The sequence below is a fragment of the Trachurus japonicus genome, chromosome 4, assembly GCF_045865225.1.
Source record: "Trachurus japonicus isolate A0001 chromosome 4, Traja_1.0".
NCBI classification, from domain to species: Eukaryota; Metazoa; Chordata; class Actinopteri; order Carangiformes; family Carangidae; genus Trachurus; species Trachurus japonicus.
The window spans coordinates 34,967,063-34,983,367 of NC_140910.1; the positions used below are offsets into that span (position 1 = coordinate 34,967,063).

At 41.6% G+C, this 16,305-nt stretch overlaps 1 protein-coding gene across 1 annotated transcript; it reads left to right on the forward strand.

Moving 5' to 3' along the window:
* Positions 1–9,309: 9,309 nt before the first annotated feature.
* Positions 9,310–14,678, forward strand: LOC146989332 (sterile alpha motif domain-containing protein 3-like). The gene is made up of 4 exons (XM_085775489.1): positions 9,310–13,118; positions 13,232–13,384; positions 13,790–13,882; positions 14,280–14,678. Exons 1-4 carry the CDS (start codon positions 12,117–12,119, stop codon positions 14,601–14,603), a joined length of 1,572 nt encoding a protein of 523 aa, XP_085631615.1. The 5' UTR covers positions 9,310–12,116; the 3' UTR covers positions 14,604–14,678.
* Positions 14,679–16,305: the final 1,627 nt, after the last annotated feature.

Genomic DNA, 16,305 nt, shown 5'->3' on the forward strand with positions numbered 1-16,305 from the left:
CAGCTGGAACCTTCATTGAAAAATGTTGTGATGAAGTGGCAGTCGACATCAAACATTGTGCAGCAAAAAGATTCCAATGACAACAGAGAATACAAGCAAACAAAAGAGAGAGAAGTGCTGCAGTGGTTTGGACAAGAAGGACTATGGCAACAACGAACCCTGTGTCCACGGCGCCTGTTGATATCACCGATGAAAAAAAAAAAAAAATTTCCCTGATGGAGTTGAAACACAGGCAGGGGTTGTGGGAGCAAAAGAAGAAAGAGTTCTGATGACTCCCATGTGGACAATAAACTCATCACCGCCACCATATGACCCGGAAGAGCCAATGATCAACAACACCTCAAGAACCCTCTCACCTGAACCAAAGATCACTCCAAAAAAAACTGACACAAGGATACAGCCTAAGCTCAGCTGGTAGAGCAGAAAAAAAAAGGGCCATGATGTCACAAACTGATGTAAACAGGACGATACAGCAGCTGGATGAAGATGAAGAAGAATTTAAGAAAGTATTACGAAAGTTATTGAAGAATGGAGAAGAGGCGGGAGCAAAGGAGATGAATGCAAGGCAAATGAAGAGCGAACCATTGCAAATGCAAAATGGAAAAGATTGGGCCCACGAGATTTGGACTTCCGGACTCCAAATGACCAACAGGAGGATGAAGAAGTAGCAACTTCAGTGTGTCCATCAACGAGAGCCAGTGGACAAACCAAGCGTGAATCATTGTCCTTTATGGATATGATTGGCCTGGCTGGCAGACTGCCAGACCTCACTGAAGGAGCACACAAGTGGATCGGGAAGCTAGAAGAAGGTACAGCAGGTGTGAAGATGGTACTAGGGAATATGGAATCCCTATTAATGCATGTGATTAGAAAGCAAATGGCAGAAGAAAAGAATGAACAGCTAAACAAACTAGCCCAGCAGCAGCTTGGTGAACCCACCAAGCAGAAGAAGGATAAGGAAGACACACAAGCTCCAGTAGTGACAGTGACCCAATCAAGCCCACCACAGTCAGTAGTAACAGAAACACAACCACCTGCAACCCAAGCCACCACACAAGTCACCAACAAGTCAAATCCAGCGGCTGCAGGAAGACCAAGTGCACCATTTATATATGTGCATTACACAACAACAAGTGGAGGATATCAGAATGAATCCTCCAGGAAGATGGAGACCAGCACAAAGAGGAGCCCTGACGAGATACCAAAAGAAATTATATCAACAAATTCAGTTTTATGAGGGAGATTATGACGACACATCTTATGATGAACTATGTTGGCAATGTCAACAACCAGGACATTGATGCAGAGATTGTCCCACAAGACAACGGACAGACGCTAAAAATTGGCAATTGTGGAACCAGGAGGGTGACTACTGTGTCACCACTCTCCACTCAATCACAAGATGAGACCACTGTCAGTGACAATTCAAGGTCAAGAAATTCCCAGAGACTACTTGAGCATAATATCCCTAGAAGAAAAAATGAAGAGGAAATGACAAAGAACATTTTATTGGACCAGCAACTGAGAAATTTTAAGTCTACACGAAAGTCAAAATCAACACAAAACAGATGAAAAAAAAAAAAAAAAGATGAAGTCTACCAACAAGCATCAAGATAAAGCCTGGAGCTCACCATCCAAACCAAAGACAATAACCACTGAAGCAACATGCCATTGAAGGTATTAAGCCAACAGTCGCACGGCTGTTAAAAGCTGGAGTGTTGGTAAAAAACAAAGACTGTATGTAAAACATACTAATTTTCCAATCAGAAAACCACAGTTTAATGATTATAGACTAGTACATGATTTACAAGCTGTCAACTCTGTTGTAGGATCTAACACTCCCATCGTCCCAGATCCTTACACCTTATTCTTACATATAGCCTACCACCTACAGTAGTGCTGCACAATTTGATAAAAATTTTGCGATTGCGATTAGATTAATCGTGCAGCACTAACCTACAGTAAATGGTTTGCAGTAGATGATTTGTGTTCTGCATTTTTTAGTGTTCCTATTCACCCAGATTTTCAAAACATTTTTGCATTTACCTACAAAGGGCCGCAGTATACATATACCAGACTGCCACAAGGGTATGTAGAAAGTCCATCTTTGTTTAACAAAGCACTGACCCAAGACCTACAACACTTAGATTTAGATAGCTAAATCCTTCAATATGTAGATGATTTGTTGGTTTGCAGCCCCACTAAAGTAGCCTAGAAATCTAGACGCACCCTAGCAGCAGCAAATATAGGTGGGTCTAGAAACGAGCCATAGGAACTTTTTGAGTCTCGAACGCCGTTTGTGTTCACCAATCGCGGCGCTCTATCTGTTTGGAGAGTCGTTGGGCGGGCTTGGCGCGATGGCGACATGGATTTTGATTGGCTTGTCAGGCTAACATCATCCTGCTCTTTGCTCTGATTAGTCGTAGCGCTACCCTATTGGTGCGGAGGCAGTTTGAAAGACAGCCTTCATCTCACCCACTGGATTGAGCCGACTCCGAGGTCTACCGGTCGTTGCCAGACTAGACATGTTAATGATATAGTCTGGCTTGTCAGGCTACTACTAAAGAACAATATAAAAATACTTTGTAAATGTTTAAATGCTTTAGCTAAAGGAGGACACAAGGTAATCAAAACCACATTGTAGAAGTACTTTCATCTCTGAGAATGGCAGAATACAGTTGTTCATGGATTAGTGTGACAATGATGAAAAACGTCACCCATGCATGCTCTTATTAGAGCAGCAGTTCAAAGATTATATCACAAAGCTACATTTGTATGATGCGACTGAAGCAACTTTCCAAATGTTAAAACAGGAAAGCAACCACTTACATACTGCAGCATAAAGCTAGACAACATTGAAATCAGACTGCCACCTTGTAACCAAGGCTTGGCAGCCTTATACATGAATTGGTGATACTTTACTGTACATGTGCATTGTTAACTAGCCCAGAACTTGTGCAATACAGTAAATCCAGCAGGTCACACCAGTAGATGGAACTCCTCATGACTGTGTACAGGTGACATATTTATGCATGCATGCATACATGTGATGATTTATAGCAAAATCACACATTGCAGGCAGTGAACCCTCAACAACTATCTTTTCTCTCATCCAAGCACAGGATAGTAATTTACCACAGAAAAGATTGTGTAGATCAAAAGGCGTACTATTATGAAAATACTGATGACCAGACAAGAGTTTGTGGCGAAATCAAGCAGATCATTTTGTTCTTCCACTGTTTTTTCTTATGTGTACGGTTAGGATGGCGCATGGTCAGGACCATTGTGCCAAGGGGGAAGCAATCAGACACCTACTGGTTGGGCCCATTTTTGGTGGAAACAGTGGATAGAAGACTACAAGAATGTAGAAGTTTGCACTAAATATAATACGCGAAAAGCTTTTTCGGCGCCTATGCGCAGATACCATCATGTGATGGTCCATTTCATCATCTTATGGTAGATTTTGTTGACATGATTGAAATGTAATTTTTGTAGATGAGTAGAAGCAGTATCAACAAAAGCACCAGGTCATACTGTAAGTCAGTAACCAAGTTCTGGTGTACAGAAGTGGTTCCGAGGTTTGGTATGCTAAACACCATCAGTTCAGTCAATAGTGAAATCCAAACTGTATAGAATAATAGTTGACAGTAAACACGAGCTGAATTTGATAAGATGCTTTGCCTTTGGCACTAATACTAGAATCCACAAAGTTTTATTTAAACAGGTAAAAGTTCTTATCACAGAGCCAAACCAAAGACTACAGCCAGGCAACTGGATGTATGTTGAGGTTTTTATAAAGGAAGGAGAATCAACCCAGACGTGAAGGACAACTGAAGGTCATCTTGGTAACATCAACTGCATTGTAAGTCGACGGTAAGAGTTTTATTCCTCCTAACCATTGCTGTAGAGCAGATGATCCTTCGAGGACAATATATGGCTGCAGAAAAAAGGTGCAGCAGATCCTTAGTTGGAAGGAGCCAGTGATACCACCTCGCAGAGAGACCAACTAATGGAGACAGTAACATGGCTCCATAACATATGATAGCTTTCAAACACCAACTTAAGGCCCTAATGTCATATGTTTGCTTTGATTTGGATATGATATTAAAGTGTAGGCCCCTAAGTTCAGCTAGATTGACTTAGGAGAAGATATATTTTACTTATATATGTTTTTCTGTGTATTAATGATATTTCTGTTTGCCTTACTGACAGTTACACCATGACAGACCACTACGAGACAAGACCAGTGCAGGCAATACCTGGAAAGGCCAGCGAACCATCTCATGGTGCCATCAAGGCCAGGGGTGATTCCTCGCTATGGAACATACATAGCCGAGCCAGCCTGAGGTCTAGACGTGGCAATGTAACCTCAACCACGATCGTTGTACATGGGACAGCTGATGAGTCCATATCTTCCATCGCAGTATAAGGGACACCCATGATGCAGCCGACACCTACCTTGGAATCGCTACTACATATATCAGAACCATCACGTATGATCCAAGTGGAGATGCAACCAACTACGCCATGACAGTTGTGTATCCTGAGATGAATGCAACTACTACAGAAGCTGTAACGCAGCATGCAGAAAAACTGGTCAACACTCGCCACTGCTAAGCCACAATATGAAGGCACTAAGAACTAAGAACTAAAAAACAACTGTCTGATGACAGAGAATGGTCAACACATGAAGAAACTACATCAGCTAAGGGACAAGAAAAGATTGGCTCACGAGAATCACAAGTTGTGACAGGAAGGCAGAGCCATGAAGGAAAACACCATGAAGAAGAGCTTTGATGCTGATGGACATTACACCTGTTCCCTCTGATTTACTGTTGATATACCTGTTGTCATACTCAGACAAGGCAAATACATAAGTATCTTAATGACTTGTTACTATGTTAGAATTACTAATAAGACATATTCTCATATAGACAAGAACCTACTAATTCTTTTGATCTACTGCCGTACCATGTAACCAATTTGCCAACAACTACATCTGCGGAAGACATATGTGTATCTATTAATAGTGAAATAGTGAAACTTACAGTGGTTAAATACATAAAATACATAGTTGAACATTTATTGATGGTTTTTAATATTTTAATGCCACCACTACTGCATTATGAGTCACAACTAACTGCTGTCTGACTCACATCATACATGTTGTTTTTAGTATTTTTTTTAGTCTCTGCTTTTAACTGATTCTGGTAAACACACTATGGTTAATATTGAAAAAATATTGTTTTGACCTACTGAAAATCTTTACTTACTGATTGTTTTGTCTTTATCATCTGCTGTAATCATGCATTATATGTCATTTTTGATTTGATGAGACTTTGCAAGTCTCACAGGGGGGAATGTTGGGTAAAAAAAAGGAAAAGCACTGAGCTCTGATACAGCAGAGAGAGACAGAGAAGGGAGGGGTGAGCATGAGGAAACCAAGAGAGTGCTGAGGAAGCAAGGGAGGAGTGGTCAGAGTGTGCGCATGCGTGGGAGTGCATCGTCAGGCTGTGCGCATGCGTGGGAGTGCATCGTAAGTTTGGTGTCTAGGTGCCTACAGAGGGAGTCAAGGGGGGTAACATAGATAACGCCCGTCAGCAAGACTGTGTGGCGCCAATGAAGCTGAACTTGGGATGAACCCCAACACGTGCCATAGTAAGACACGTCCATGAAGGCGGGGATTAGCATCGTGTGATGTCATATAATATTAGTTGAACAAATCAGCGGGGCAGATCGTAGTCGAACCATCATCGTCAACCGTCATTTGAATAGAAGGGAGGATCGTAAATAAAAAGCGAAGACAAAGAGATAAGAACTTAGTCTGGTCCGGAACAGGCTCGGGTTTATGTCCATTTTTTCTAAGTGGCGTAAACTCTACTGCACCAAAGCTCAGTCTACTCTGATCGCCGTGTGGAGCTATGTTGATACTCTGAGGGGATTTTTCTTATAACTTTGATGAACAACTTTTATAACCTTTGAGCATATTCGATACCATTATTTTGTACTAATTACATGTTGGAATAAAAGAGATCCTTGATCGCAACTGGCCCTGTTTTGGATCTTATTTTTCCTCCGACAGCAGCTGCTCCTTGTCTTTACACAACACAACCTAAAATATATAAACTTTATATTACTTAGTTTCACAACACTCTGCTCCCAGTAACTCATTTATCTTTATTGCACCTTTTAATGATTATATAAACCGCCCGTACAAAAGAAAAGTCACCACTGTGATTTAACTGAGCTAATAGGTCAGAGCTTCTCATTGGATAATTACTGCTGGATGATGATGTTTCATCTGGAAACAACTAATCTAACTCTAACTGATGCAGTCTCATGACAGAAGACTCATCCTGTGGTGGTGGAGAAGAAGTTCATCTGTTTCAGAAGAGTCACATTATTGGCATCAGGCAGATAAAACATCTAATATAAGGAGATGACTGAGACTAGAACTGGGTTAAGAACTGTCCAACACATTATTAATAAAGACTGGAAGGAGAGTGAGGAACCATCATGTGGTCCAGTGTGACCTCAGAGTCCAGACCTGAACCCACTGAGAGTCTCTGAGACATTAATGCAGCTCTGGAGGAAATAAATGTTGTGATGTTGCAGAAGCTTATTGAACCGATGCCACGGTGAATGTTGTAATCAAAGCTACAGGCGGTCCAACGAAATATGTGTGTGACGTTTTTGTGACACGGGCAGCGTATGACACCATTATTGTAGCTGTAATTACAAGTGTTAAATGTCAGCCTAACACTGTGTTACTCACACACATGTTTTCATATCCACATGGAAAACACAAGTTGATGCTGAATGACAGCATTCCTGTGATGTGTGTGATTTTAAGTATGTATGCCACCACTGTGATGGGCAGTTGCAATTTCATTGTACGGTATTTTAATGCAGTGACAATAAAGGCCTCTTATCTCTTATCTTATCTTAACAACTTAATCTTAACAACACAACCACCATCAACATTCCTGCCGAGTGCCGACACTGTAACAATGTGTGTGTGTAATGTTTTATCAGTGAATCAGGTGTGAAAACCAAACCTGAGAATGAATCAGTGGTTTTTTGTAAATAGAAGAGCAAAAGGCCGTGGAGGCCTCAAACCATGTGTGACTGACGATTCAGTTAAAGCTCGACTGACTGACTGCAGTGATACGCAGCTTCTCTTGTCTTCTACATGTCAGAGCCTTTCATTCATTTCCACTTTGAAAAAAGCGACTTCAGGAACGAGTTATCAAATATTAGCTACACCAAGAGAAAATACATCGACTTTCATGTAAAAAACAAAACAAAACACTCTGATCAGAACTTTGGCACCAAGATGAACTAACTATAATAATATAGTAATAATATAGTAGCTACTAATAAACTATCCAGAGGATACAGGATTAAAACTGGACACAGATTCTATGTGAAACACACACACACACACACACAGAGAAAGAGCTGTAAAAGCTGAGGCGTTGTAGAAGAACTGGTTTTCTGTCGGGCAGCTAAGGATTCTGGGGGGTGGGGGGTGATACTACGGAAATCACCTCATCCCTCCGTCATCCCTCTCTCCCTCTAGCACAATTCAGGGCTCTGTAAAAAGGTAAAAAAAAAAAAACTTGGTGTGATTCTTTAGAATAGGTCTACTTTACAAGTGAATTTGATGCAACCACCTTAGATCAACCCCCCCCCCCCATCTTTCTCTTCCCTTCCTGTCTTTTCTCTTGTTGACTTTCTTTTTTCTTTCTTTTTTTGGCATGTATCTGTACATGGGTTGACTATTGAAAATGTAACAAACTGAAGCAAAAGAAAAACTGTCTATGAAGTAGGCCTACGTATGTATGTAACCTCACCCTGAGCTTTCTCCTGGTTTTCCCTGTTAAAAGGGTTTTCCATGGAGTTTCTCCTCAGTGGATGTGAGGGTCTAAGGACAGAGGATGTTGTTATGATGGGATGTAAAGCCCTTTGAGACAAACTGTAAAAACGGGCTATACTAATAAAATTGCCTTGCCTTGCCTACACTGTAAACCCAGATTTTGATTTGACTCAACAGGTTGAGTTCATGTTACTTAAATGTGTCCAATTTATTGACATTACTTGTTAATTCTGATTTAGGTGAACTTTTTCAAGCCCATTCTTATAGTAATTGTGATTTTAAATCCAATCAATGTGTGTTACTCAAACAAGCTGAGTTTGTATTACTTAAACCTGTGTCATTTCTTTACATTAATTAATAATTCTGAGTAAACTGTAGTTTTTAAATAATCCCCCCCCCCCCACACACACACACACACACACACACACACACACACACACAGCCTCAGCTCAGTCTCTCCCTCCTCATAAACGGGCATAACGGTAAAACCCGACCAAATTGTTGAAAAATCTATTTCATAAACTCTGTGCAGGCCAGTGCTCTGGCTATGTGATGTGTGTGTGAGTGAAGAACGTGTCCGACAAGGAAAAAAAAAAAAAAAAAAAAGAAAGAAAAAACAGCGACCGGAGCGCTGGAATGGGTGTGTCTCGGTTCTGCCATTTCATTGGCTACACAAGTTCGTGTCTCAGAGTGTCGCGGTTTCGGTTTGAGCTCAGACAACTAAATATGATAAAGTTTTGCTTGTTTGAAACGCATTGACGTCACCAACAGTCACCACCCGCCAAAATTCTAGTTCTCGCGAGTGAGACGGTTAGCTGAGCGGCCAGACGCCTGAACCTGAACCAGACACCTGAGCCTGTGAACGAGCTACCCAACTCCACCACGGACCACAGTCCAGCAAACGTCCAGGTAAGTTTGCGCAGAAGCTTTCTATTTTCGGAGTAAATTGTAAGACAGGAGTCACGAGCCCGCCCGGCCCCGGTCATAACAATTGAATTGAGCTTTGCCCCGACGTGTCTGGCGAGTCCGCCGCGGTCGTTACAGTCCGCATTTGTTCCCCCTGGAGGCCCCCACGAAGACAAAGCAGACATCGGCGGCGCAAAGCTAAAGTTTAATGACCGGACTGCTCAGCTAGAAGTCTTTATGTTAGGCTGCTTTTAACATTACACGGAGCTGATGTGTCGGCTCGACTATGACACTTCTTTTCTGTTGCAGTTGAACTGAGACGGTGGTGAAGCAGCTAGCTTAGCCATTGAGCTACAAACATCCTGGTAAGTTGGTGCACACTAACTCACATTAGGCTATTAGCTTTATTTTCTTGATTTATTTGGGGTTTTTTTTTTGTTAGTTGGCCATTAGTCCCACTCTTAGCTGCCATGCGTCTTAAAGGTTTTATTATTTAGTTAATTCTGTGGCTATTGTGTTCATCTGGAGAGCCAATTTCAAATTGTTATTTTCAGAAGCTTTACACTGTTAGCTAACTGTCATTTTTCCTTAGCTCATCTAACTGTAGCTAGCTGAAGATGGAGTGGAAGTGTAAATATTGTGGTTTTATCAGTGAGAAAAGGGCACAACTATTTAAACACTACAGGTTAAAACATGGAAGTTACACAAGAACAGTACCATTTCCCTGTTTGCACCAGGACTGTTTGTGCACATTCAAGTCCTTAAATAACCTTAAAGCACACATATCTCGTATTCACTCTAAAACTCATGATGAGGAACAACCAGGAGAAAATGAAGCGCTCAAATTCAGCTGTCAGTTGTGTGACTTCAGTGAGCCCTGCTCCGAATCTGAATTTTTCACTCACCTCCGAACCAGACACTTGAAAGTTAACCAAAAGGTTCAGTGTCCATATGCAGGCTGTAGATTTGAGAGCAGTGTGTATTCAACTTTTAATGCACATAAAAGTAAAGCACATAGAGAAGACAACTGGAAGATGTACAAGAAAGAAATAGTTAATGTTGACATGAGTGATGAAAACAAAGACAGTGATGTTGCAGATGAGTCATTGCCAATTGAAGACATGGGGGAGATAGATGATGTCAGTGAAGAAGTTTCAGAGATAAATCTTCATAATTTAGAAAAGCAGTTGGAGCACAACTTGGCTGCTCTTTTTTTAAAGATGCAGACTATTCTCCACATACCTGAGCGCTCTGTACAGGAAGTTATCAAACAGCTTTGTGATATACATTATTTGTCAGAGCCACTTCTGCAGCATAAGGTGAAGATGATTCTTCAGGAGTATGATTCTGAGATAGATGAGTCGATTGTGAAACAGGTGAGCAGTGCTGTTTCAGAGACCAACGTAATGACAACATTTTGCGGCAAAGATGGTTCCCTAGCAACCACAAAAAGGAGAGCATCGTATGTGTCTAAAGAATTTCCGCTGGTGATGCCTGTAGAGTATGTAGTTGACAAAGATCAAAAATCGGTTGTATATGTTCCCATACAGCAAATGCTGCAGAAGTTGCTGAGCAAGACAGATGTTTTAGATAAAGCAATGTCTGAAGAAATACATGTTCCAAATGAATACAGAACTCATGTAGATGGTATATACTTCAGAGAAAATGGCCTTCTTACTAATGATGAGTTCACAATTGCCATTGGGATGTACATCGATGACTTTGAAGTCGCCAATCCGTTGGGGACGTCAAAGAAAAAACACAAGATGTGTGCGGTGTACTGGGTAATTGCCAATATGCCAGCAAAATATAGAGCATCACTCAACTCTATCCAGCTTGCTCTTATATGCAACACAACCACTGTAAAAGAATGTGGTTATGCTAAAGTGCTGGAGCCACTTATACATGATCTGATGTCACTAGAAAAAGATGGTGTTTACATTGAGGCCTTGGGTGCAAGTGTGAAAGGAACTGTCTTATACGTAGCTGCTGACAACCTAGGGGCTCATGCACTAGCTGGATTCTATGAGAGCTTCTCTGTTGATAAATTCTGCAGAGTTTGCATGGCAAGTAGAAGTGACACTCAAGAACAAGAGGTGCGCTCCGGTGCTTTTGAGCTTAGAGACAAAGACAGACATGACAAACAAGTGCAGGAAGTGATGGAAAACCCAGAACTGAGCAGAACATATGGTGTGAAAAAAGAATGCCCCTTGACTGCAAAACTGGAACACTTTCATGTTGTAAAAGGTTATCCTCCTGACCTGATGCATGATCTTCTGGAGGGCATCGTCCCAATAGAGTTGTCTTTGTGCCTTTCAGATCTGATGTCCAAGGGATATTTCAATCTTGAAACAGTGAATCAGGCTATCAGGTCATTTACATACACCTTCACTGACAAAACTGATCAGCCACAGCCAATTACAAAAGGCTTCTCCACAAAAGGCACAACCGGGGGAAATGCGCATGAGAACTGGTGCCTAATTAGGCTCCTTCCATTTCTTGTTGGCCAGTATGTTCCTCCTGGGGAAAAGGCATGGGAAGTTCTCATGCTTGTCAAAGACATTGTGGAGTTAGCAGTCGCCCCCAGGTTTACTGAAGAAACACTCTACTTCCTGGAGTGCAAGTTAGCTGAACACAGAGAACTACTGCAGTCTACATTCCCAGAGTTTAGATTGAGACCGAAACACCACTTTATTGAACATTATCCTCAACTTATCAAAGCATTTGGTCCACTGTGTGATGTTTGGACTATGCGCTTTGAAGGAAAGCACAAATTTTTCAAAAAGATTATCCGTGATGCTCAGAACTACAGGAATGTAGCCTTAACACTTGCTGTGAAACATCAAAAAGCAATCAGCTATCATTTAGACTCAAGTTCATTTTTCAAACCTTCTGTTGAGATGGAGAAGGTCACTACGGTCTCTGTATCATCTTTCCCTGAGAACATCCAGAGAGTATTCAGTCAGAAAATCCACAAGCCAACAGCAGTTCTTGTAGCATCATCTGTCTGTCTAGATGGAGTTACATACAAGGCAGATATGGTGGTCTCTGCAGGATCCTGCTCAGGTCTCCCTGAGTTTAGGCAGATCACACACATCGTTGCAGTTCATACAGAAATCATGTTTGTGTGCAGAGTAATGAGTGCATGGTACCACGAGCACCTTAGATCATATGAAGTTTGCTACCCTGATGTAACCGTGCCCCTGTGTGCGGTACTGCTGTCAGAGCTTAACGATGTTTTCCCCCTTTCCGCATACAGAATAAGTGGGAAACTAATGGTGACTCTCAAACGTTATATTCTGTGCTGAACAATCTCTCTCTTTCTCCCCAGATGGCAGCACAGCAGCGAATGCTTGTGAGAGTTATCCTCACTGAAGCAGACATAAGGAAGGTGGAACTGAAGACAAAGCCTGACACAGTTGAGCATTTGATTGGCTCCCTTAAAGATGCTCTTCAAATAAACTATAGCTTCAGCTTGCAGTTTAAAGATCCCAATTTTGATAACGAACTGTGCAATCTAACAGAGATTTCAGAGCTGCCTGAGCGACCCACTCTTAAAATCATTCCAGTTCTTAGTCTTGTGGAGGTGCCCATCCCAGGGTTAACATCAAGTGAAGAACTAAGCGACACACACAGCCAGGCAGACACAGACATCCTCTCCGACTCCTCTCAGGAAAGACAACGCCAGTGGCCAGAGGAATTCGATCTGTATATACCAAAATTTTCTGTGGATGTCGAGTACAGGCTGCGTCAAGCAAATCTGCTCCATCTCAAGGATGGATCGCACCTCATTCCGTCAAAGGAGCTCAAACACGACATCCTGGAGAGGCTGGCTGAGACCATATATGCCTTGAAAGCATATCCAACAAATGCAGAATTTGAAGCTGTTGCCTCAGCTCTGGTGCGAGCACACCCATGTCTCAAAGAGCAAGGATCAGTGTCAGGCTGGAGCGGTTGGAAAAACAGCTTGAAATTTAAGATGGGTAATTACAGAACAAAAATGCGTCAGCTGGGTCACTGTGATGTCACCGTGAACAGCGGGAAACAAGGAAAACACTCTCCTGGTGGAGACCCACCGAACAAGGGCATAAAAAAGCCAAGGAGAGGAGAGGTGAACTATTTACCAGATTACCCAGACGGACAAGATGACTCCAGCCTTGAGGATGCGCGACTGCTCATTGTGGAGGAAATGAAAAAGAAAATCCGAAATGGAGTCCTCATCAAACAAAAAATGGATGTCACATTCGCTCTGCGAAGAAATGAGGTGGTAAAGGAAAAGCCGGAGATCAACGAGATACGTCAACGTTGGCCAGCTCTATTCACTGAACACCAGGTAGGCCTATATATTTTTCTCATATGTTGTATTTTGTGGAACTGCTCTGTTGATAAAACGATCACAAACTCATTTGAACATGAACATGTTTTATTTGTATTTTTACGTTTCAGGTGTGTCTGGAGTTCAGCAGGGTGGCTGGCAAGAGCCTGAAAAATGAGTTCTATGAGGCCCTTGACCATCACAGTCCCAGACTCATAGAAATTTTTAAGGCAAAGAGGGGGCTCACAGGGCAGGTGTTGGCTGACCTGATGCGACAAACAAAGGTTAGTTGATTTTAAATCTATATTTATGTCTTAGAAAACAGTCTGAGTTTGAAAGAACACACATGTAAATAAATGTACTGGTAATGCAAGCTATCCTGTTTGCAGGTGCTTTCTTTTCCTTGACATTTAGTAGCCTATATAGCCTAATGGAGTTGACGAAACTAACTCCTCAGTCCTAAGAGTAGTTAATTACCATCCATTACATTAGTTGGTCAGGTTTTCCTATACTGTAGCTGATCTGTAGATGAGGATGCAAATAACTACCTGATGAGTGAACAGGTGGGGTCCAGATTGTAAATGATTTTGCTGTGTGTTATTGATTATGTGTGTGCACATCGTGTTCAGGGTAACACATGGACCCTATTTTAAGTGTGTGATGTCCTCTCTGCCCTCTCAATCCACCAGGCTTCGGATGTGACAGAAGTCAGATGCTTGGTCCTCAGGGGTCTTCCTGTCATTCTCGGCGATGATCCATCCACCTTCTTCAAGGCTTGCTTTGTAAGCAACTTTGATTTTTCTTTTTCTTTTTTATCTCCTCTCCTCCTTTCCCCCTCCCTTGCTACCCCCATTCTCTACCTCCCCTCCTCTCTCCCTACTATATGTATTATTTTAGGGTGTGCATGTGTTAATAGTTTTTTTTTTTTTTAATTGTTTCTGTTGTTTGAAAAAAAACTTATCTGGAAGAGGCAAACTCCAAAATTGTGACCTTTGTTCACTCCAGATCATTTGTGGATGCCTATTGCATCTGTCCTGAGTGATTTTCTGTAGCGGTCACTGCACTGGGCGGTGGGTGGACACTGAACAGGGCAGACATGTGGGCTGTGTACCTATTGAGGCTGTTTGCAGCACTATATGTTGTCATGGTGATGTGACGGTGCCCTATTCTTTCTTTCAGGATGTTAATGATGAGGGAGGTTCGTACAGTGATGTGCCAGTGGGGATCCTTTGCCGTGAACCGGAAAACATCACTCCACACACGCAGTCCCTTCACCACAATGCATCCTCAGTGGGAATCATCTTGGAGGGAAACATTGTGATGGATGTTGAGAGCCTGCCCCAAGCCATGTACATTGTCTTCGGTTTGACCTATGCACTTCATCTCAACTACCCAAAGTACATGAAGAACACTTTTGATTTTTTTCAACAGGTACTTCTGAGCTTAGGTAAGACAGATCTGAAACCTAAACTTCAAACACTCAAGAATCAGCTTGTAATGTAAGATCCAGAATCCCCTCTTCCCAAGTCAAATGTGAGGTTTTTGCTGATGTTGTTGTTTTTATAAATTAGCAGAAAAGAAAAAAGACAGTAATAATATTCTTCAACATTTGTTAGTTGCAACTTTTGAAGGGAAGGGAAGAGAAGAGAGAGGGTAAGGAGAGAAGGACAGATTTTAAAAAAAAAATGTTATATTAGGGTTAGAGAAAGCATGGGGGGTTGTGAGGAGGGGTGAGTGTGGACTCCAAGTGGGTATCTACTGTCATTTTTATTTAGGTATCTGCTCTGTTATTTTTTTCACCCTTCCGTTCTCTCTTTTTTCATTCTCACACACTTTTTTGTTCTTCCATGGATATTTGTTATTTGTAAATGTAAAGATGCCACGGTTCAGCAGGGCTGAGTTTTATCTTGCCAATTCGTCAGCCAAATTTGAAAAGGCGATTTGAATTTGAAAGTACAGTATTGTAATAATTGGAGGTACTGTAAAGAGGAAGAGAGCTGTATTGTACTAGTTTGTGAGGCAGATTTTTTTTCTGTTCATGCCATCACTGAGGAATCTACGTCTTTGGCCAGGTCATGGCTTTGTTTTTGAAAAAAAGATATGCTGAATAAAAAAATTGTATCAATGTAATGTTGCAGTTTTATTTATGTATTTTACATGGCTCTATTGATTGAAAGACATATTTTGAGTTTCAGGGACTAAAAAATTTAAGTTTGGTCAATTAGAATACACAATTTAGTTGAATTGGTAATTGAGTAATGTTTACTAAACAAACTGAGTTAAATAAATGGGTGGGGAATGGTTGTTTAAACTAAGTATCTTAAGTTACTGTAACTTGGTTATTAGTACATTCAACTTAAATGTTCTATTCCATTCCATTACGAGCTTCAAGTACATTGAACGTAGTCCAGTTCACTTACTCAACTAATGCTTCATTACTTAAAAAATTTAAGGCAACGAGTTACCTTGATTTTTTTAAGTAGAGTCTACTTATCTGGGTTTACAGTGTATATTATAAACGACGCACACTGGAGATGTGATCCATGTGGTATTCATGCAATTGTGTCTAACAGCTCTCTGTCAGTTTAAACTGTATTGTTTTGTTTTCTCTCACTACAGTTTTTTGAAAACTCAATAAAAACAATTTGAAACAAGGACCCACCAATAGAAACTCCAGCTCAGCTCTAGATCAAACTAAACACTTAGGAATTACAATTACCCTGTTACCCTAAGTTAAACCTAAAGAAAAAGAAGCGAACATGCTATTCTGAAGTTTTAAATGAACTCACCTATGACCAGGTGCATCATCATCATCCTCCTCCTCCTCCTCCTCAGAGTTCAGATGGTGGTGGTTCTGTCTGTCTCCGTGTGTCCGTAGCGCAGAGTTAAAGGTCCGTAGGGAGCTGTGTGTGTCTGCAGCTCCTAGACAGCAGCTCTGCTCTGCTCTCTCTGGACGATGCAGATATACCAGGCCAAGCCCCGCCCCCCGCCCCCGTTTTGATCTACCCCTATTCTAACCAAGAATGTGGTGCACATTCCTCTGTGATATGATGAGACATGAGCAATATTAGTCCCATAGCAGGCGGAACCTTGCACGCTTCTGTGACCGTGATCACGTTTGTCTCCTGTCAGATCCTCAGCGCAAACACACATATGAAGAATGTGTGTGTGTGTGTGTGTGTGTGTGCGCGTGCTGTGGATCTGA